Source organism: Carcharodon carcharias, chromosome 2 (assembly GCF_017639515.1).
Source record: "Carcharodon carcharias isolate sCarCar2 chromosome 2, sCarCar2.pri, whole genome shotgun sequence".
NCBI lineage: Eukaryota > Metazoa > Chordata > Chondrichthyes > Lamniformes > Lamnidae > Carcharodon > Carcharodon carcharias.
In genome coordinates, this window is record NC_054468.1 from 50,545,004 (window position 1) to 50,567,651 (window position 22,648).

At 41.1% G+C, this 22,648-nt stretch overlaps 1 protein-coding gene across 3 annotated transcripts in view; it reads right to left on the reverse strand.

The window, feature by feature from the left end:
* The window catches only part of usp13 (ubiquitin specific peptidase 13), a 104,102-nt gene extending 82,635 nt beyond the window's left edge, over window positions 1–21,467 (reverse strand). For 2 of the 3 annotated variants that reach the window (XM_041216032.1, XM_041216023.1), the window contains exons 1-3: window positions 21,279–21,467; window positions 15,858–15,983; window positions 10,258–10,318 (exon numbers count right to left, since the gene is read on the reverse strand). In XM_041216032.1, the coding sequence (XP_041071966.1) occupies window positions 10,258–10,318; window positions 15,858–15,983; window positions 21,279–21,389 (298 nt within the window). In that variant the 5' untranslated portion in view covers window positions 21,390–21,467. Of the gene's footprint in view, window positions 1–10,257; window positions 10,319–15,857; window positions 15,984–20,788; window positions 20,875–21,278 lie in introns of those variants that run through there. The other variant, XM_041216042.1, reaches the window with a different exon arrangement.
* Between the last annotated feature and the right edge of the window lie 1,181 nt (window positions 21,468–22,648).

Consider the following 22,648-nt stretch of genomic DNA (forward strand, 5'->3'; position numbering starts at 1 on the left):
ACCCCTGGACAAGCCTGATCCCAGAGTGGACACTAGCTTGATAGATCCTAACTTTTATTTGTTTGTTTAGATGGAGAGTAGCTACTGAACAGAGTCACAAGAGTCAGCTGATGAACGTTTTACAAAAGAATAAAACATTTATTCAACAAGAAAAAATGAACTATAGTACAATACTTCTTCACCCACAACTATACCTTTACAGAAAAAAACAGATTTGTAAGGGCAACACCAGTCACAAAACCTATCTTATACTTTAACGTACACTGTACATGACCAGTCCATGCAAATCTATGGCATCCTGTGGTCAGACACACCATACTCTGACCTCAAGTGACAGATGCCACCTCAACCAAATGCTATGGATCTCTCCTCAACTCCCCCCAGACACCTATCACACTGTGAGCCAACTAGTCTCACTGAATTCCATCCTTCACATGAGGGTTTCCAACCTCCACTTTCCAAGATCTCACCTTGTAATCTTCTCCCAAACCAACGCTTTCTTTTGGAAGCCTTCCGCAAAGGTTCACCCCAAGGGTTTCAAACTCTCCTTCTGATGTTCCTCTTCCCTGGGTCAACACATGCATTCAAGCTGTCTTCCATGCACTTTCTCTCACATTCAGCCCTAACAGTACACCACTGCTTCACGTGCCCATAGCAAAGAAGTACAGACCTTCTCGTTGAACCTTTTTGCAAGCTATTCTCACTTTAAATCTGAAACATGGAGCTTTTCTCTCTGCACCTCACCCTTAACTGCACTTAACAGGACCTTTTCCCTGGTAAAAGCAAAAAACTGCGGATACTGGAAATCCAAAACAAAAACACCTGGAAAAACTCGGCAGGTCTGGCAGCATCGGCAGAAAAGAGCACAGTTAACGGTTCGAGTGTTCTGTTGAAGGGTTATTCGGATCGAAACGTTAACTGTGCTCCTTTCCGCAGATGCTGCCAGACCTGCTGAGTTTTTCCAGGTAATTTTGTTTTTGTTTCCTTTTCCCTGATTCCTGTCCTTCCTTTGACCACCAGGCCTTCTTTGGACTTTCCCCTCTTCCACTCCCCTAGATTTTGGAGTTTTTCTTTAGCTTGAGACTGGCTTTCTGTTCCCTTTGCTCCAATCTCTCCTGGCAGCAACTTTCAGAACCAACTGCACCCAAACAGCTTCCAAATCAAACTGCTGTCTTTCTTCTTGTGTTTGTGTGTGTGGGAGAAACCTGTCTATTTGGCCCCCCCTGTTGCTCAGCAACAGCGTGGATTTTCTACTCTTGTGTGTTTACCTTCTCTTATAGTTGTAAAAAAACCTCATTAGAAATGCAGTCAACTTTTTATCAATGTACCGTACTTAAACTCTATTTCCTAACACCTGGGAGGTTTTCCACTTTTACCATAGGTAAATACCTATGTTGTAGCTGTACTGGAACAGCTTGGCTAGGGCCATGACAAGCTCTGGAGCACAAGTCTTCAGTACTATTGCCGGAATATTGTCAGGGCCATTAGCCTTTGCACTATCCAGCACGATCAGCCGTTTCTTGATATCTTGTGGAGTGAATCGAATTGGCTGAAAACTGGCACCTGGGATGCTGGGGCCTCTGGAGGAGGCTGAGATGAATCATCCACTCAGCACTTCTGACTGAAGATTGTTGTGAATGCTTCAAGCTTCTTTTGCACTGATGCGTTGGGCTCCTCCATCATTGAGGATGGAGATACTTGTGGAGCCTCCTCCTCCAATGGGTTGTTTAATTGTCCACTGCCATTCATGACTGCATGTGACAGGACTGCAGAGCTTAGATCTGATCCGTTGGTTGTGGAATCACTTAGCTCCATCACTTGCTAACTATGCTGTTTGGCACGCAAGTAGTTCTGTGTTGTAGCTTCACCAGGTTGACACCTCTTTTTTTTTTTAGGTATACCTGGTGCTGCTCCTGGTATGCCCTCCTGCACTCTTCACTGAAACATGGTTGATCCCCTGGCTTGATGGTAATTGTAGAGTGGGGGATATGCTGGACCATGAGGTTACAGATTGTGGCTGGAGTACAATTCTGCTGCTGATGATGACCCACAGCGCCTCATGGATGCCCGGTCTTGAGTTGCTAGATTTGTTCAAAATCTATCCCACTTAACATGGTGGTAGTGCCACACAGCATGATAAAGGGTATCCTCAATGTGGAGGCAGGACTTCATCTCCACAATGATTGTGCGGTGGTGACTCCTACTGATACTGTCATGGACAGATGCATCTGCAGCAGGCAGGTTGGTAAGGATGAGGTCAAGAATGTTTTTCCCTCTAGTTGGTGGAGGAAGCAAAGATGGAAGCTAAAGCAAAGGTCTTGACTAAGATGAGAAAGTGTAATGATTTAAGACCATAAGACATTGGAGCACAAATTAGGCCATTTGGCCCATCGAGTCTGCTCCGCCATTCAATCATGGCTGATAAGTTTCTCAACTCCATTCTCCCGCCTTCTCCCCTTAACCTTTGATCCCCTTACCAATCAAGAACCTATCTATCTTGGTCTTAAAAACACTCAAAGACCTGACCTCCACAGCCTCCTATGGCAATTAATTCCAAGGATTCAACACTCTCTGGCTAAAGAAGTTTCTCCTCATCTCTGTTCTAAAAGGTCTTCCCTTTACTCTGAGGCTGTGCCCTAGTCTCTCCTACTAATGGAAACATATTCCCCACGTCCACTCTATCCAGGCCTTTCAGTATTCTGTAAGTTTCAATCAGATTCCCCCACATCCTTCTAAATTCCATCAAGTATAGACCCAGAGTCCTCAAACGTTCCTCATACGTTAAGCCTTTCATTCCTGGGGTCATTCTTGTGAACCACCTCTGGACCCTCTCCAGGGCCAGCACGTTCTTCCTGAGATACGGGGCCCAAAATTGCTCACAATATTCTAAATGTGGTCTGACCAGAGCTTTATAAAGCCTTAGCAGCACATCCCTGCTTTATATTCTAGTCCTCTCGAAATAAATGCCAACATTACATTTGCCTTCCTAACTACTGACTCAAATTGCAAGTTAACCTTAAGAGAATCCTGGACTAGGACTCCCAAGTCCCTTTGCACTCCAGATTTCTGAATTCTCTCCCCATTTAGAAAATAATCTATGCCTCTATTCTTCCTACCAAAGTGCATGACCTCACACTTCCCCACGTTGTATTCCATCTGCCACTTCTTTGCCCATTCTCCTAACCTGTCCAAATCCTTCTGCAGCCTCCCCACCTCCTCAATACTACCCGTCCATCCACCTATCTTTGTATCATCTGCAAACTTAGCCAGGATGCCCTCAGTTCCTTCACCTAGATCATTAATGTGTAAAGTGAAAAGTTGTGGTCCCAACACTGACCCCTGCGGAACTCCACCAGTCTCCGGCCGCCATCCTGAGGAGGACCCACTTATCCCCACTCTCTGCCTCCTGCCAGACAGCCAATCTTCTATCCATGCTAGTACCTTGCCTCTAACACCATGGGCTCTTATCTTACTGAGCAGACTCTTGTGCGGCACCTTGTCAAAGGCCTTCTGGAAGTCCAAGTAAATAACATCCATTGGCTATCCTTTGTCTAACCTACTCATTACCTCCTCAAAGAATTTCTAACAGATTTATCAGGCATGACATTCCCTTGATGAAACCATGCTGACTTTGCCCTATTTTACCATGCACTTCCAAGGATTCTGAAATCTCATCTTTAATAAAGGACTCTAAAATCTTACCAACGACCAAGGTCAGGTTAATCGGCCTGTAATTTCCCATCTTTTGCCTCACGCCCTTCTTAAACAGGGGCGTTACATTAGTGATTTTCCAGTCCTCTGGGACCCTCACTGACTCGAGTGATTCTTGAAAGATCACCACTAACGCCTCCACTATCTCTTCAGCTATCTCCTTCAGAACTCTGGGATGTTATCCATCTGGTCCAGGTGATTTATCCACCTTCAGACCTTTCAGTTTTCCTAGCACCTCCTCCTTGGTAATGGCCACCATACTCACCTCTGCCCCCTGACTCTCTTGTACTTTGGGGATGTTATTCGTGTCTTCCACCACGAAGACTGATGCAAAGTACCTATTCAGTTCCTCTGCCATTTCTTTGTTCCCCACTACTACTTCTCCAGGGTCATTTTCCAGCGGCCCAATGTCCACTTCTGTCTCTCTCTTACCCTTTATATGTCTAAAAAAACTCTTGCATTCTTCTTTTATATTACTGGCTAGTTTACCCTCATATTTAATCTTCTCCCTCCTTATTTCTTTTTTAGTTGTCCTCTATTGGTTTTTGTAGGCTTCCCAATCCCCTGGTTTCCCACTGCTCTTCGCTGCATTGTATGCTTTCTCTTTAGCTTTTATGCTGTCCCTGACTTCCCTTGTCAGCCACGGTTGCCTCGCCCTCCCTTTAGTATGCTTCTTCTTCCTAGGGATGAATTTTTGCTGTGTCTCCCAAATTACTCCCAGAAACTCCTGCCATTGCTGTTCCACTGTCTTTCCTGCTAGGCTCATCTCTCAGTCAATTCTGGCCAGCTCCTCCCTCATGCCTCTGTAGTTGCCTCTATTCAACTGTAATACCATTACATCTGATTCCAGCTTTTTCCTCTCAAATTGCAAGGTAAATTCTATCATATTATGGTCACTTCCTCCTAAGGGTTCCTTCACCTTAAGCTCCCCTATCAAATCTGCCTCATTACACATCACTAAATCTAGAATTGCCTGTTCCCTAGTGGACTCCACCACAAGCTGCTCCAAAAAGCCATCTCATAGACATTCCACAAATTCCTGTGCTTGGGATCCACTACCAACCTGATTTTCCCAGTCTACCTGCATATTGAAATCCCCCATCATCACTGTAACCTTGCCTTTCTTACACACCTTTTCTATCTCCTGGTGTATCTTGTGCCCAACATCCTGACTACTGTTCGGAGGCCTGTACCTAACTCCCATTTTGGTTTTTTTACCTTTGCGGTTCCTCAGCTCTACCCATACAGATTCAACATCATCTGACCCTATGTCATTTCTTGCTATTGATTTAATTTCATTCCTTATGAACAAAGCAACCCTACCCCTCTGCCAACCTGCCTATCTTTTCGATAGGATGTATATCCTTGGATATCTAGCTCCCAGTCCTGACCCCCTTGCAGCCATGTCTCCGTGATGTCCATCACATCATACCTGCCAATTTCAATCTGCACCACAAGCTCATTTACCTTATGTCGTATACTGCGTGCATTCCGATACAACACCTTCAGTCCTGTATTTCCCATCCCCTTTCTCATTGTCGTCCCTTTACCTGATGTGCTTGAAGTTAGATTCCTAGCCCTTTCCAAACACGCTGTCTTTTTTTTTGTGTTCTGGGGACTTTAACAGCCTCTCCTAGGCTCTCCTTTCTTTTCGGTTTTTTCATAATTTTCCATGAAGTTGAATCCACCTCCCCACATGCTAACCTGCTGCTTTGTTTCCCATTAGTCATACTTCTTGGAGTTTTACCCTTCCCTCCCCCCCACACTTTCTAGTTTAAAGTCCTGTTGAGCACCCTATTTACCCTTTTCTCTAGAACATTGGTCCCAGATTGGTTCAGGTGGAGACCATCCCAATGGTACAGATCCCTCCTGTTCCAATATTGATGCCAGTGCCCCATGAATTGGAATCCCTCTTTCCCGCACCACTCCTTTAGCCACGTGTTTATTTCCCTTATTCTTGCGACTGATTTTACTCAGGATAGGGGATCAAAGATAGATGCAGTCATATGTTTTTGCCTGTTTTCTTAGAGGGACAAAGTTGATTTACACACGATTTTTGTTTATGGCAGAATTACAAAAATATCGTGAGAACATATCATCTCCTTTGCTGTAACAACCCAATAATGATGACTCTTCTTTCCCAAAGTGACCAAATATTTTTCTCTTTAAGATGCTATCAAAAGTTTGGATTTTGCACCATTTATTTTAGCTCATCCGTGGTTGTTTTTGAAATATGTGCAACCTCTGATGCAGATAATTTTAGTAATGAAAAGGAAAATCAACTTGCTTAAGCTCTGCAAGCGGTTTGTGGCCATAAATGTGCTAAGTAGGGGACAATCACTTCCTTTCTGAGAGATGAAAGGAGAGAAACAAAAATTGCTGTTAATCAGACCTTCTCTGACTGGTGGAAAATTTAAAAATCAGCATGAGCAGAGGCCAGCTAAATATCCAAGGATATATATCCTATCGAAAAGATAGGCAGATTGGCAGAGGGGTAGGGTTGCTTTGTTCATAAGAAATGAAATTAAATCAACAGCAAGAAATTACATAGGGTCAGATGATATGGAATCTGTATGGGTAGAGCTGAGGAACCGCAAAGGTAAAAAAACCATAATGGGAGTTAGGTACAGGCCTCCGAACAATAGTCAGGATGTGGGGCACAAGATACACCAGGAGATAGAAAAGGCGTGTAAGAAAGGCAAGGTTACAGTGATAATGGGGGATTTCAATATGCAGGTAGACTGGGAAAATCAGGTTGGTAGTGCATGGCATAAAAGATTAGAAGGGGTATAAAGATAGAACTCAAATTCAAAATAAAAATTATTCTAAGACGCATCCTTCTGCCTTGGATTTGGTCAGTAGATAGACTATATCTGGTATTTGCTTAACACTTGTTTAATACTCCCTATAAACAGGTTACAGAGTAGGCACATTGCTCCTAGGCATGATTCCAACCTATTTCTCGAGAGTCTAACACATAACTGACTGATGTTAGTAGTACATCATCATCTACGTCCTACATTAGCATATTCCAACAGTTAACTCTTTATACTACACCTCACTCAAGTACACTAATAACCGACATGAAACTATATCTTTAACTCTTTATATTGTATTTCTGTAACTCCCTTTTTACAACCACAGATTCTACGCGACTCCAAATCCTACTCTTCCCCTTTCCAAGTCACAGTGCTGAGGGATTCAATCTCCCACAGTATTCACGGCCCTTAGGAAGATATTTTGATGACGAAGATTTTCTTCTGGATCTGGTGGGACATCATCATCTGCAGAATAGGACAATACTTTAGCAGCATTTCTGGGAAGCAGACTAAGTTGCATGATGATTGAACTGCAAGGACAATGATGGCTTTCCAACAAAAGACTGACTCAAGAGACAATACTGAAGAGAATCAACCTTTGGACCCTTTGGGATTGTATTAGAAGAATTCAGGACACTGCGCCCTCTAGGCACTCAGGGAAAGAGCTTCAGAAGAGGAATGATCTTCAACTCCAGGGAAGATTGTCACAGCTCTATGGGGTTTAGTGGATGGTGTCTCTGTGAAAGAAAGGAACTCACTGCTGTATGGAAGACTGAAAGGCATTGTAAATCCGAGATTTCAATGAACTTGGACAATAAAGGAAAAAATGACCAAATTCCCGTAAGACTGTCAGGAAAAGAAGAGATGATTTCCCAATAAGGTTTCGGGAGGACTGTCTAATTTCTGTAGGCAGTGATAAGAGAGCCACATTTCTCTCAGTACAAGGTTGCTCCACTATGGGCAATGGGAAGAATTGCTGAGAATATGGAGACAAGATAGCCTCATCTTCTGTAATGAGACCAATTTCCTGTAGATAATCAACTCAGGGACAAGATTACAGTACAGGATTCTGCAGCTTCAGAAGTGCTAAAGATTCTGCCTCAGCTTCTGTTCTGACCTCCAACTCTGGAGGGAAGAAGACTTTCAGCTGGGACTGAAGTATGGGAGGCAATTGACTTTCACCCTTGGAAGGTACCAGCGCTTCAGCAGTGTGATCCTCTATGGAATCTGACCTGGACTCAGGCGAGGCGTTCTCTGTGGAAGATTCTTCATGGACAACAGGAGATAAAGTAGGCAATGCATCATGAGATTCAGTGGAACTCAGATCTGAATGTTGCTCAGCCACTAAAACACAGCTGACTCCTTTAAAATGACAACAGAGACATCATTTGGTGCGTCCATCAACTGGGAAGACAAATCATCCTCTAGCCTCAATTTCCAGATCACTCAGTACTGCAAGGAATTCTTCTTCACCACTTTCTAGGATGAGCCAATTCAGGTCCAGCAGGTGTTCACAGGGATGGTCACCATCTGCTGCAGTGCCTTCTGTATGTCACCTCTGGCCTTATTTCATGAAGGACTGAGAGGTTCATAACTTCAACATCTGCCTGGGGTCTAGTGGATGGTGTCTCTGTAAAAGAAAGGAACTCACCGCTGATTGTATAAACTTCCTCAGCTTCTGAAGGCTGAATTTCTGTGTTTCTCAATAAAAGATTGAAGATTGTTGCATGAAAGACAGTGAGTCACTCAAATGATGAGCATCATCTGATTTTTCTAAGATTCATAGAAGTATGCCATTATCGCCCTGAATAAGGATGTGCATTGATTGTGAAGAACATAGGGAGAATCAACAATCTGTCACCCCTTGTAGCTAAGAGGCGTAATAATCCTGCCTTTGATTGGAAGGTCTATGCTGCCTGGACCTTGTATTTCGATGTCTGATGGATAAAGGGTCATTGGCTGAAGCCAGTCAAGGTCATCTGCTACTATGTTAACAGCAGCAGCAGTATCAATTTTAAAAGCAGTATCAAAGCCTTGAACTGTAACCAACCAATAGTCTGGGTTAAGGCTAAGACTATCTATCTCAATTACTAGGGGACATAGATTTAAGGTGAGAGGAGAAAACTAAAGAGGACTTGTGTGGGGCAAGTTTTTTTATGCAGAGGGTAGTGAGCATCTGGAATTCGCTGCCAGAGGAGGTGGTGGAAGCAGGTACGAAAGTGGTGTTTAAGAGGCAGCTTGACAAATACATGAATAGGATGGGAATAGAGGGATATGGACCCCGGAAGTGCAAAATGTTTTAATTGATGGGCAATATGATCGGTGCAGGCTTGGAGGGCCGAAGGGCCTGTTCCTGTGCTGTACTTTTCTTTGTTCTTTGTACTTCCCCTAGGAACTCTGTAATTTTGTCTTTTTCTTGTCTTTCCATTTCTTGGATGGAATGTATTTCATGAATACTTTCTGGTCTTTGACTTTGATTAAAATTGTTGGATTTGCAGAGACACTTGAAATGTCCAGTTTTGCAACCCTGCTGGGCAGTCCTGGCATCCAGGCTGGGTTTTCATGCCACAGTGCAAGCATCTCAAAATGGCTGTCAGCATGGATTTTCCCGCTGTTTTGTCTGCTTTGGCAAGCTTTTTTGTAGGTGGGGCCATTGCCTGTGAGCTTACCCAATCTACGGAGTCAGGTGAAGCTTCAGAATCACGCCGAATTATAGCCCAATTAAATGCTCTAAGTTTGGCCTGCCTCATAAACTGAATCACTTAATCCAAAGTAAGATCAGCTTTGGTCTGCAGAAAGTCGGAGAGTTTTTCATCCTGGACATACATGACTCTGCAGATCACAAATTAGCTTGTCCTTCAGCACCCCATATGCTCAGGAACTGACCTATATCGCACTAGGCAATATAAGTCGGTTAGAAATAATTCAATCAATTCTCCGGGTCATTGCAACCACTGGTTAAAGCATGCTCGTAAAATTACTAAGTTTTTCTTCAGGCTAAAATAGGTGTCAAAGGCTTTAAGAATGGACACAAAGTCTGCAGTGGACTCCTGCATCCCTTGTTTGAGGAGAACGTCATCTGCTACTGAAACCACTGCATAAAGAAAGGAACTAACTTGAAGCTTTTGTTCCTTTTTGTGAAGGCCTGATGATGCTCAGTACCAGAGAAAATGAAGTTTCCATAACTCCCACTGCTGGCCTCTCTGAGGGCCCTCAAGGCAGTCAAATGGACGGGGCAGGTGCTCACCAGGTGCAGTCATCGTTATTTCTCTCCAGTGTGCCTCCTTCTTCCCTTGATTTTTTACAGCCTGATTTCAAAGGTTTTTTCACTCTGTGGTTCCTTCAATAACACCAATGTGTTTTTTAACATCGATATCGCCACTGCTGCCACTATGTTCTGAGATGTGTCCTTCTACCTTGGACTCTAGACGTGGGATTTGGTCAGTAGACAGACTGTAGACATACTCTGGTATCTGCTTAACACTTGTTTATTAGTACTCCATCTAAACAGGTTACAGACATTTTTGTTCCTAGGCATGATTCCAACCTCTCTCTCAAGGCAGTGTAACACATGACTGACTGATTTCAGTAGTACATCACCTACATCATACATTAGTACATCCCATCTGTTAACCCTTTATAATACAAAATTGCAAAACCCGCTTTTGTTAAATTGCTATTCAGATCAATAATCTAAAAGACTGCGCATTAATCAGTTGCAGCTTACCAAATATTATCCGAGGAGATTTTCTTTTCAGTAGCCCTCCACCAGAAGCTCCAGTAGCTTTCTGTAGTTTTGAAATCAAGAAAAAAACCTTGTTAGGTTTAAGTCAATTTCCATAAAGAGGTTTGTAATTGTTTTCCTTTTCAGTACTTAACATTAAAGCTACATCAAAAGGCAGCTAAAGCCGAACATGGTCAGTTTAAGTATTCAATAAGGTTCCAATATTTGTTAAGTATCATTCTAGACTGCAGCACATACACACACTAATGTGCATCATACTTGCATAGGAAACAGTAACAACAGATAAGGAGCATAAGAATCAGGTACAAAAGAATCAGGCTGATAATAAGGATTTTTCAAGAACATAAGAAAACAGCATAAAAGCACAAGCAGTTGATTCTTAAGTGTTCAAAATGACTTCAGGAACATTTCTGTTAAGAGGCTTAGCCCTGTGTTACGAGCCTGAAGCTCGAGTTCGCTGGGTTTTGCAGATAGAGGGCATAGTGGTGTAGTTGTTGTGTTATTGGACTAATAATCCAGTGATCTGAACTAATAACTCTGCAGAACACGAGTACAAATCCTACTAGGGCAGTTTGAGAATTTGAATTCAGTTTTAACAATCTGGAATAAAAAGCTGCTATTAGTGAAAGTGACCATGTAGCTAATGGATCGCCGGAAAAACCCAAATGATTCATTAATTTCTTTCAGCAAAAGATATCTGCTGTCCTTACCCATTCTGGCCTATCTGACTCCAGTCCAATATCAATGTGATTGACTCTTACCTGCCCTCTGAAATGGCCTATAGCAAGTTACTCAACTGCGGATCAAGAGGAAGGAAGCGCCACTTACTCAGAGCAACTAGAAATAGTCTTGTCAGAAAGTATTCTAGACTTGAATGGGTCCATGTATCAGAAGGCAAGAGAATGTACTATTAGAGGTAAATAATGCTGTCATCACTATTAAAAGTTCACTTGATGTGCTTATAGAACGACAGCCTTTTTCAACACAGGAGGAGGCTGTTCATCCCATCACACAAGTGATGGTTCCTTGAAAGAGTCCTAATTCCCTAACTCTTTCCAATTTTTCTTATTCAAATAACCATCTTTCCCTTTTAAATGTTATTAATAATTATGTTTCCACCATTATTTTTGTAGGGCATACGACATGCTTATAACTTCTCAAGTACACTTTTATAATGGGATTCTCTTATGTCAACTTGTCACTTGGCAATTGTTCAATTTTTCCACTAGGTGACTTTGAGACAAAATTCAGGAAAGTTTTCTCAAGGTCCTAGCCAACACCATCAAAATCGCATTTATTTGTTTATGTTATTGTTACTCGTACGACCTTACTATTGTAAAAATTGATTGTCATTTCAACTGATGACTACAATTGATTTTAACTCCTGATGTGTAATGTCACAAGAGATTGACTCGAATATATAGTAAACGCTAGATATTAAGTGTAAAATTGAACTTCCGCTGAGAAGCTGAATTCACTGCAATAGTAAGGTTTGATTCCATGCCTCCAGTGGGAAGCCATGTTAGTAAGTTGCATCAGTTAGTGACAAGACTTTATCCCACCCAGATTCTCTGACCTGCATTCCCTGAAACCATAATTGTGAGCGCAGGATTATGCCTTTCATTTCCAGAACTAAATTTAATAAGCAAACAGAAAAAAGTTAATTCTCTTTCGTTCTGATCTGTAACAACTCTGTCCCACAGTCATTTTCCTCCTTCAGCTTCTCTTCTCAATTCTCTATATCTTTGCATCATCTGCCATAAGTAACCCTCATAAGGGCTCTCATTCCTCAATTTACAGGAGTGTCATTTTCAGAGTCCTCACCTGCTGTTCCTCCCATCACTAGAAAAGCCTCCTAAATCTAGTTAATATGTCATTGCCACATCTGTTAAGCAAGCCTCACTATGCTTTATAATGATATATCATTATCTAATCATATTATGTGAGGTCAATGAATGTTCTTTCTCCACTAGAAAATGAATGCTCTTGTCATAAATTTGGTACTCAAAACTCAAAGGATAAGCTTCACTGCACACTAAGCTAACAATGACAAATTTCAATGGTAGTCAGGCTGCCCTGAGGTCTAATGGTAAAGGCAATATCATCTTTAGAGCTAAATGTAACAGACTAAGAGGTCCTAGCTATCAGTTCCAGCCTGAGCTGCATTAGCTGACCTTAACATCTTTTGACAAAAGGGAAGAATTATTATCTGGTGCATTTCTGGCAAGCATATACAGGAAGAACTCTGGACAAGAAGAGGACCAGACTTGGCTGTGAACCTTGCTACTGTTGAATAGCTGCCAATGAACTGTGTCTCGGTTCCTGCAATAAGAATTGTTACTTGCATGAGATACCAGAGGTCAGCCAGCACGTATGAAACTGTATCCCAGCAAGGAATCAATGGTTTCAGGACAAGAAGGAAGAAAAATGAGAAAAAAGGAAAACTGAAAAGATAAATAAATAATTTCTAATAATACTGTTGAAATATAACTGTAGCCTAAGCAAGTTATTCAAAGTTCAAAGGTTAATACTGTACAGCCTAAAATGGATCAAACATGAGAACACTGAAACTTCCAGGAACTGATCAAGGTCACAGCTGGTACGTTACAACATTACAACGTGTGGTAAATAAGGTTGAGCTGCAAGTGCAAGGAGCAACGTGGAATATGGTGTTGTGGTGAGAGCAGAGAGCTGGCTCAAAAAGGACCAAACTGGGTACTAGATATTCCTTGATACAAAGTATTCAGGAAAGATAGAGATAGAAAGAAAGAAGGGCTGGTGGCTGTAATGACTAAAGAGAATATTATTGCGCTGCAGGGAGGAGGTCAAAGACTTAATCAATATGGTATGAGTTAAGAAATGGATCCAGAAGTCCTGCCCCCATTTCTAGCAGATCCCATTTTCACCAGTAGGAGAAAGAGGGTGGGTGTGAAGTGTCAAATCTGAATTATGAATTGGCTGGGCCATTTAAACTCAGTGCACAGGACAAGCAGATCTGAATTTCCATCAAGGAATAGCCTCAGCCCACAGTGTGTGTTCCACGACTTTATGGGGGAGGTGTAAATGCTCGTGAAGAGTGGATAAGGTATGTGGAACTTTTATGCTGTCGAGTTATTTTAATCGCCTGCACTTTAGATTTTGAAAAAAATGTCTCCCTGTGTTTGAGTGTGAAAAAATCTATTTCTAGCAGTTTCAATAGGTGTTGGTTGACATAACCCTAAGTGCCAACATTATAGCATTATTACTGCTTGACTGCTTCCACAACCTGTCATTACCACAGTGGGAGGCTGTAACCTGACAATTTGATTGATGGTTCCAAGAGGTTATTAAACAATTAGCTGTCTTCGATGTGGTGTTATTAATACAAATGGTTGTTTCTTTAAGGCATTAAGTACTTGAGGGGATTTAAATCTATTGAATGCATTTTCATGAATAAGAGGGTTTTTTTTTGTATAGTGAAGACTGTAAAAGATGCCTGGAACTTTATTTTATTTCATGAGGTTTGATTCCATGAGGTCTGCCCATGGTGAATGTTGGATGAGTTGGCATGAAGAGTGTCAGGGCAAATGTTGCTTTTCGGGCATAGGTTGGCATGAGTTGGCACTGTTAGCCGAAGGGGGAAAAGGTGCCATGGTGATGAATGGCAGGTCATGAGCTGGCACTAAGTTGGAATAGGGACTATAAGGGGCCATGAGGATGAATGGGGGGGTCAAGAGTTCACATGGAGGATATGGGGGGCCAGTGGGGGCGGGTGGGGGCATTGGTGGGCATGGTTGACATGGAAGGGGCATTGGTAGGAGGGAGTGGTGAGGGCTAGAGAGCCTAACATTTAGCAACGCAACTAGGATGAAGTCCCAGAGAACCAAGACAGCCCTTTTAACCAGCCAGCCTTGGCACTCTGCAGCCCCTCTCCATCTGGAGGCTGCAAGCCCAACATGAACCCACACCTGCACCCCATCCCAAGAGAATTACGCCACTTGGGGCACCTCTCCCCTCCCACCAAGGTAAACGCACCGAGCCAGGAAATTTCCCGACTGAAATGACCAACCTCTAAGATGAAAAGCCATTGTATTGAATTAATAATGCTCATTCTTGCTCTTATGTGTGTTACAGTAAAAGATTTTTTTAAACTGTGAAATCTTGTTCCGTGGTCTTTTCAGTTAATAATTGGGAATTCAAATCTCTTTTTAAAGGTTATTCGTCTTCATAGAGATGGTAACAATATCAAATTCATCTAGATGAGTTTCCAGTTTGTAATTTCTGTTGGCTAATAATCCCCTCATAGATTCCTGGTACCCATCACTGGAAGTGTACTTTGCCACTTGACATCTCAGTACTGTGCCGCTTTCTCAAACCTCCTCAGTTGTTTCTCCATTTTTTCATCTCAGCTTTTGCTGGTCCCTATCCATTAATAAGTCATTATTTTCCTACTGTGGACTTCAGTCTCCCTAATTAGTTTACCCAATCTCCCTGTGTTAATCTCTGCCTTTCATAGATTGTGTTCCAACAGGCAATGCTTTTTTTTTTTCTTCCTAGTATTATTCTTCACTTTCCCCAATATCTTCTAGTTCTTTTTTCCAAGTTTCTCCTCTCTGCCACTCTCTAGTACTAAGTTATCAAGTCTTTGATATACTTTGTCTTATTTTTTCATGCCACTCTGCTTCTACTCTTGTCTTCAAAATTTGGTCTTCAATCTTTCTTGTGCTTTGCCATACCTTTCAGTATCCGGCTAACAACCCTACCCCTTCAGGCATCTTCAAATTCTGGAAGCACCTCATACACTCTTAATGCTATCATCCAAGCTGAGTGCATCTGTTTCACGTACTACCCAGTTCTACATAGCAGCCTATTCTTCATTTTATCAAAAACTATTTCAAAATCAGGAAACACAATATCCACTAGACATCCATCATGCACCAACTCCATGATCTCTTCAAAAAAATCCAAGCAAGTTCACGGGATAGGACTTCCCATCTCTGAAGTCATGTTGGGATTCCCTAACCTCTGGTTTCTAGATGATTATATAATGCATCCTTAATTAGGAGCTTTAAACCAAATATCAACAGATCAATTTTTTGAAACACGCATAGAGTGAAATCTTACCTGTTAAAATGGTGCCTATACTGAATTTGAAAATATGTTAATAATTAAGTTGAAGAAAATAATTTAATTTACTTAAATATTAAGATTTGTTTAAAAAGGAAAAATAAAGTTTGCTCTCTATATCGATGAACTATTTGGTTTAAAGAGAAATTTTAAAATTATGGGTCAGCTAAAATGACACAATACAGCATGGCCTACATGTAAAACATTCAACCTAATCTAAGAAATAACATCATTGTTTTGTGAAGTTTGGATTACCAAAGATCCTAGAACAGCCAGTTCCTAGCATGCAAATCAATACAATTACATTCACCATCTGTCACAGCACTAACTTTTCAATGTCATTTTCACATAAGCATCTTAGTTTTAATCAAAGTTTTTTAAAGATAATTCTGAAATGTGTCCATGACCAGTGATTTTTAAACCAACATTAAGTATCAAAAATAAACTTTCTTGGCTGGTACAGGTACCATTCTTACCTCCTTTATGGTTCGTTTCAGATGCATGTAGACACATTGCCCAGTTTTGCGATAATGTCTCTCTACATGTTCCCTTCCAAACCCAAGAAAAGTACTCATACACACATAAAGGCCACCTTCAGATTCCTGCAATTTAAACAAAATACACAATTAGTTTAATGTTAAGGCCAACAGAAAATAAATTAGAAAGTTAAAGTTTGGACCAGCAAGGCAAATAACTTCAGTATCATATACAAGCTAAATTTTAAGTTACAATTCAACTAAAATAGCACTTTGCAAAACTGTTGTAAAAATTGCATTAAACCACAGATTTTTTCAGTTTCCTAGCTAGTAAAAAACATATATTCCCCCGTAACCACCATTAATACCTTTCTGTGAGCATTGAACCAATGTCATTTAATGAGCTGATAAGAGAAGCTTTAATATGCAAAGTCAGTATTGCAAGGTTGAGTTAACCCAGCACATATTTCTAACACCCTCCTCCTGTGATCCCCAGCATCACAGATGCCAGTCTTCAGCCAATTTGATTCACCCAATGTGATAGCAAGAAACTGCTGAAGGCACTGGATACAGCTAAGGCCAAGGGCCCTGACAATTTTCAGGCAGCAATACTGAAGACTTTTATTCAAGAACTAGCAGCGCCCCTAGCCAAGCAGTTTCAGTATGGCTACAACACTGGAGTCTACCCAACGGTGTGGAAAATTGCCCAGAAAGTCATGTCCACAAAAAGGACAAATCCAACCCGGTCATCAATCTACCCTCAATCACCAGCAAAGTGATGGAAGGTGTCATCAACAGTACTATCAAGAAGCACTTACACAGCAATAACCTGCTCAGGTTGTGTTCTGCCAAAGCCACTTGGCTTCTGATCTCATTACAGCCTTGGTTCAAACAGGGACAAAAGAGCTGAACTCAAGAGGTAAGGTAAGAGTGACTGTCCTTGACATCAAGACATCATTTGACCAAGCATGGCATTATGAAGCCCTAGCAAAACTGGAGTAAATGGGAATCGGGGGAAAAACTCTCCACTAGTTGGAATCATACCTGGCTCAAAGGAGGATGGTTGCAGTTGTGGGAAGCCAATCCTCCTAGTCCCAGGACATCACTGCAGGAGTTCCTCAGAGTAGTGTCCTAGGTCCAACCATCTTCAGCTGCTTCATCAATGACTTTCCCTCCATCAGAAGGTCAGAAGTAGGGATGTTAGCTGATAACTGTACATTGCTCAGTAACATTCGCAACTTCTCAGATACTGAAGCTGTCTGTGGCCAAATGTGGCAAGACCTAACTGTACATTGCTCAGTAACATTTGCAACTTCTCAGATACTGAAGCTGTCTGTGGCCAAATGCGGCAAGACCTGGACAACATTCAAGCTTGAACTGATAAGCGCAAGTAACATTCAACATACAAGTGCCAGGCAATGACATTCAATGGCATTACCATCACTGAATCCCCCAATATTAACATGCTGGGGATTACCATTGACCAGGAACTGAACTGGACCAGCCATATAAATACTCTTGCCAGAAGAGCAGGTCAGAGGCTGGGAATTCTGTAGCGAGTAACTCATCTCCTGTCTCCCAAGGTTTGTCCAGCAACTACAAGACACCTCAGGAGTGTGATGGAATACTCTCCGCTTGTTTGAATGAGTGCAACCCCAACATCACTCAAGAAGTGACATCAAACAGGATAAAGCAGCCGGCTTGATTGACATCCCATCCACCAATTAAACATTCACTCCCTCCCGCATCGATGCATAGTGGTGGCAGTGTGTACAACATACAAGGTGCACTTCAGGAACTCGCCAAGCCTCCTTCAACAGCACCTTCTAAACCCTTGAACTCTACTACCTAGGAGGACAAAGGCAGCAAATGCATGGGAACACCACCGCCGGCGAGTTCTCCTCCAAGCCACAGACCATCCTAACTTGGAACTACATCACTGTTCCTTCACTGCCACTGGATCAAAATTCTGGAACTCCTTTCCTAACATGACCATGGGTGTATCAACACCAGATGGACTGCAGCGGTTCAAGAAGGTAGCACAGCACCACCTTCTCAAGGGCAATTAGTGATGGACAACAAATTTTGGCCTCGCCAGTGATGGCCACCCCAATAAAAAGAATAAAAACAAATATAGCTCTATTAAAGAACTGACAATGGGGCTAATGTTTTTGCAGACTGTTGATACTTAAAACATTAATTTTAAATATGTTCCTAGTTAGTATCTTCAGAAAATACTTTCACTATTGTTGCACAGTAACTTAGAATCTTTAAATGGTCACAAGTCAAAAGTAGTAAATATGTAGGATCTTATATTGTAGGTGAAATGCTAAAGAATTCCTACATATCATTGGGTCACCCTCCAGAAATGCCTTAATCGCATGCACATTCAGTGTTGCAAAACGTTTTCTGGGTTTCTTTTTATGTGAATCACCTAGCTAAATCTTTTATTATTTATATAAAATCTATCCGTAGCTATATAAAACTGGTACATCTAATGCAGGTTTCCTTTTTGTCACATTTCAGAATCAAAAGCTGCATAATTCAGATTACATGTGACATTTCACTTCTTAAAAATTAGAAAAAATGAACACAGTTGCTTGGCATGTAGAGAAAAAGCTTCCTGTAATAAATAACATCAGAGTCACAAACTCCTAATTAGTGGTGAGTAGAGGGATAAATTTGAACTATCTCTGTAATCTTCTGCAGTCTCACAGCCCTCTGAGATATCTGTCCTCCTCCAATTCTGACTTCTTGAGCATCTGCAATTTTATTTGTTTCATCATTGATGGCTGCGCCTTCAGCTGCTGAAGCCACAGGCTCCTAGAATTCTCTCCCTAAACTTCTCTGCCTCTCTTTTCCTTCTTTAAAATGCTCCTTAAAACCCAGCTCCTTGGTCAAGAATTTGGCTATCAGCCCTAATATCTCCTTAGTGGCTTGGTGTCAAATTTGCCTTTATTAACACCACTGTGAAGCGCCTTGGGGTTTTTTTATTAAGTTAAAGATGCTATATAAATATAAGTTGTTGTTGTCCCCACAAACATAGCAGATGTTTTACCCTACATACTTAATCACTCTTTTCATAAATTTACATAGTGGTCACTTGATGTCATTAGGTTTTGCAGTATTCAGGAGATTCATTTCCATTTTGCAGCACAATCATAATATTATATTATCTCTCCTTAGAAAATATATATTTCAACTGTGAGCAATGTCAGGAAAGATATATGTTTAGCATATGAAGCCATCACACTTTTTCCCCAAATTTTATTGTACTTCAAAGCATGTAAAATATTTTATGGCATTTGTACTATTTAATATCAATTCTTACTTTTGGTTTGATTCTGAAAATTTCTATTTTCGAGTCTATTTGTTCAGTGTTTGTAGTGTGTTTGGCTCAATGCAATCACCTTCGTAGCCAATTAGAAATAGTTTCCAAATCATATTTGATACAATCGTCCAAACCTTACTTCTTGGTGCCACACAGTTGTACCAAATTTTTCCACTACAAGTTCCTACATCCCCATTTATAACAAAAATGTGTAAACTTGTCACTTTTGTAATAAGGTTCAATTAATTTTGTGCAAATAAAAACATTTCTTGAGAATATGTCATCTCTGCTCTAAAGCTTTTCAAAGGTTTAACAATAAAAACACTATGGAATTCTTTAAGACTTCCCACTGTAAAGCCACAGGAATGTATATTAAATTCATGTGATTTGTCGTCAGTTCTTTGCTACAACAAACATAATTATACATTCAATATTTTTTCTCTAGTGATTGGAATTATGAATCATACAAAAAGGATCAGTGGGTTTGTAATGGACATCCCACCAAGGTCCCTGCGCTCCTCAAATTCTGGCATCTGATTTCCATTGCCCAACTACAGGTGACCATGCCTTCAGTTGCCTAAACCCCAAGGTCTAGAATTCCCTCCGCAAGCTTCTTTGTCTCTTTATCTCTCTTTCTTTAAAAGGCTCTTTAAAACCTTATTCCATGGCTACGCTTTTGGTTATTTATTCCAACATCTCCTTACTTGGCTCAGCATCAAATTTTGTTTGATAACACTTCTGTTCAGCAATTTAAGACAATTTACTATGTCAAAGGCACTATATTTATGCAAGTCGGTGTTGTTGATGCTCATATGAGACTCCTCCCACTTTAGGTCATCCAAGCTTATTGGTGTGTCCTTCATGTAATTGTCTAGCTTCCTTTCACTATTTGTCTAAACTACTCTTTATAGTAGCAAATTTCACATGCTAACCACTCTCGAATAAAGAAGTTTCTTCTGAATACTGACTGGATTATTAGTTACTATCTTTTTTATGAGCCCTAGTTTTGGACTCCCTCACAGGTAGAAACATCCTTCCTATGTACGCAAATAGTGAAAGAATGTTACCGTGCTGTTTGAAAAATGTGCCCATCCCACTAGAAGCAGCAAAGAAAATGTTCAATCAGTGTTACCAGACAAATCATTACAGGATTGGATTTTATACAGAGATGTGAATACTTTCCATACACTTTATAGCCACTTGATGGAGTGCAACACACGTTCTATATTTTCACTGTGATCACATTACGCCTCAAATAAAAGAAACACAAGATCTAACAACTAAAAATACCACATACAAAGTTATTTTTATTTCGAAATAAATAATTGTTAATTAATTCCAATAATTTTTCTTTTTTGTAAATTAATTGGTAAACAGAAAATCTTCAGAGCAAAAAAAAGAGATACGACACCCGAGCCCCAAACTCTCTGTATATAAATAACTTGTCTCAGGCACTGTTGATGAACGCCAAACAGCTGAGTCACCTTTTACCACATTTTAACTCTTCTAACAAAATTAAATAAAGTACTATTTACTTCCATGCCAGACTTTCGAAAATTTAAACACAAGTTTAAAAGTTCTGAAACTTATTTTCCTTCACCTTTGGTTTCTTTTCCCTTTCTTTCCTGAAGCAATTTTAACAACTTTAAACATTCCCTCACTTTTCATTTGCCCTTCAGAGCATGCTTAACTTGAAGATTACTCGTCTAAATATAACTGACAGATTAGAATACGAGTTGCCTGCCGGCACTGCCTTCCTCCTCATTTCGGTTTAACTTGTCGGGTTCACACCCCCACTGATATAATGTCATGCCCCAGGTTTCCTTTCTGTTATATTCTAGCCCCGATAGATTGCTGCCTTGGTGGCCTCGCGGTGACTCCTGCAGTCTCTCTCTCGCTCTCCACTGCTTTGTCTAACAGCGTTTCGGGAAGCAAAGCTGTCCTGATCCTATCAGCAAGTTCCCAAACCCAGATGAGCATCGCAAGTTCGTGCAGTCATTCACGTGTCAACAGAAAACTTCCAGTCTTTAAACAAGAAATCCTCCATGCGCGCATCCCCCTTCCCCAAAAAAGGAGAGCCGCCTACTTACTGGGGAGTCAAAGGAGAAGGCGCATTCGCTCTTGTAAACCCTGTCCCCTGATCTAGGGACTCGGATGGTTGGCATGTAGGGGACCAGCAGTTCTCCGATGTCTGCAGCCATGTTGACATTCCTAACCCAGAATGCTGTTCAGGGCAGACATTGATTGTGAAGTGAGCTGGAGCTGGGCGACCAGAGACTGCAGGACGGCAGACTATTTTTAAACCAGTGCAACCTCGCAGCCCTCCCTCCAGCCATCGGACCTGCTGACGCTTCTGCTTGAAAAAACGTGACACTGGGGGAGAAATTAGTTAGATCAGAGGCTCGACAATAAAAGCCTAAATACTGACAATGTCAGTGTTACAACAAATCTGTTCTGCACACCCCCTCCCCACACCATGTGTTGCTCCTGAATTAATCATCCGGGAGATATGGGCTAAACAAAGGTGCCAATATTGCAAGTGTTCATACTGAGATTTACCTCCTTAAGAAATGAGATCCAAGAGATTATTGCTAGAAGATAGCACAGCTGAACTAATATAAAAAGAAAAATACTGCAGTTGCTGGAAATCTGAAATAAAAAGAGAAAATACTGGAACTTTTCAGGAGGTCAGGCAGTATCTATGGAGAGAAACAAAGATACCCTTCTACATTCTGCACAGAGAAGCTATTGGCTCCATGACCCACCCATACAGGTTCCACATGGATCAGGAGAATACAATGAAGGCATTATTTTAGGAAGGTGGATTTTGGGACAATAAGGAAACAGTTAATGGAATACACTGAGAGGGATGAATGATGAAGAAGTGGCGCGGTGCAAAAACATAAAGTAAATCTACACTCTGGATAAGAAGCATGATAGTAATGTGAGCAAACAGAAGAGGTAATACAAAGACCATTGGCAGTCCTCAAATCTAAGCCTTCTGGTTCAGTGGTAAACAGAGAAAAATATAAGGATAGCATGAATACTTCAAATACTGGTTGGATAGGGAAATTTGAGAATTAGTTTAGGACCCCAGAGAACATAAGAAAAAACTTTCTGTAAGTATATCTGGATAAGTCGTGTGTAAATATGGTATCAAGCAATCAGAAAATGGGAGATAGCTTGAACTATTTATTTGCATTGTTCACAGAATTTTTTTGCAAAAAGACAACTAAGCTTTGCATTTCCCATAAATATGGTAGGATCATTCTGGCACACCTTCCAATATCTAATTTAAGCATTCCATGGACAGTAGCCTGAGAGCAAGTTTATCTGTTTGGTCTCCTGTCAAGGGAATTGTGCATGGCATAGGGACAGCTAAAAGCAAAACGTCATCTGTTTGATAGATCACATAGAAAAGATTGGTATTACATATTTGTAGATCTTTTGATGGAAAGGC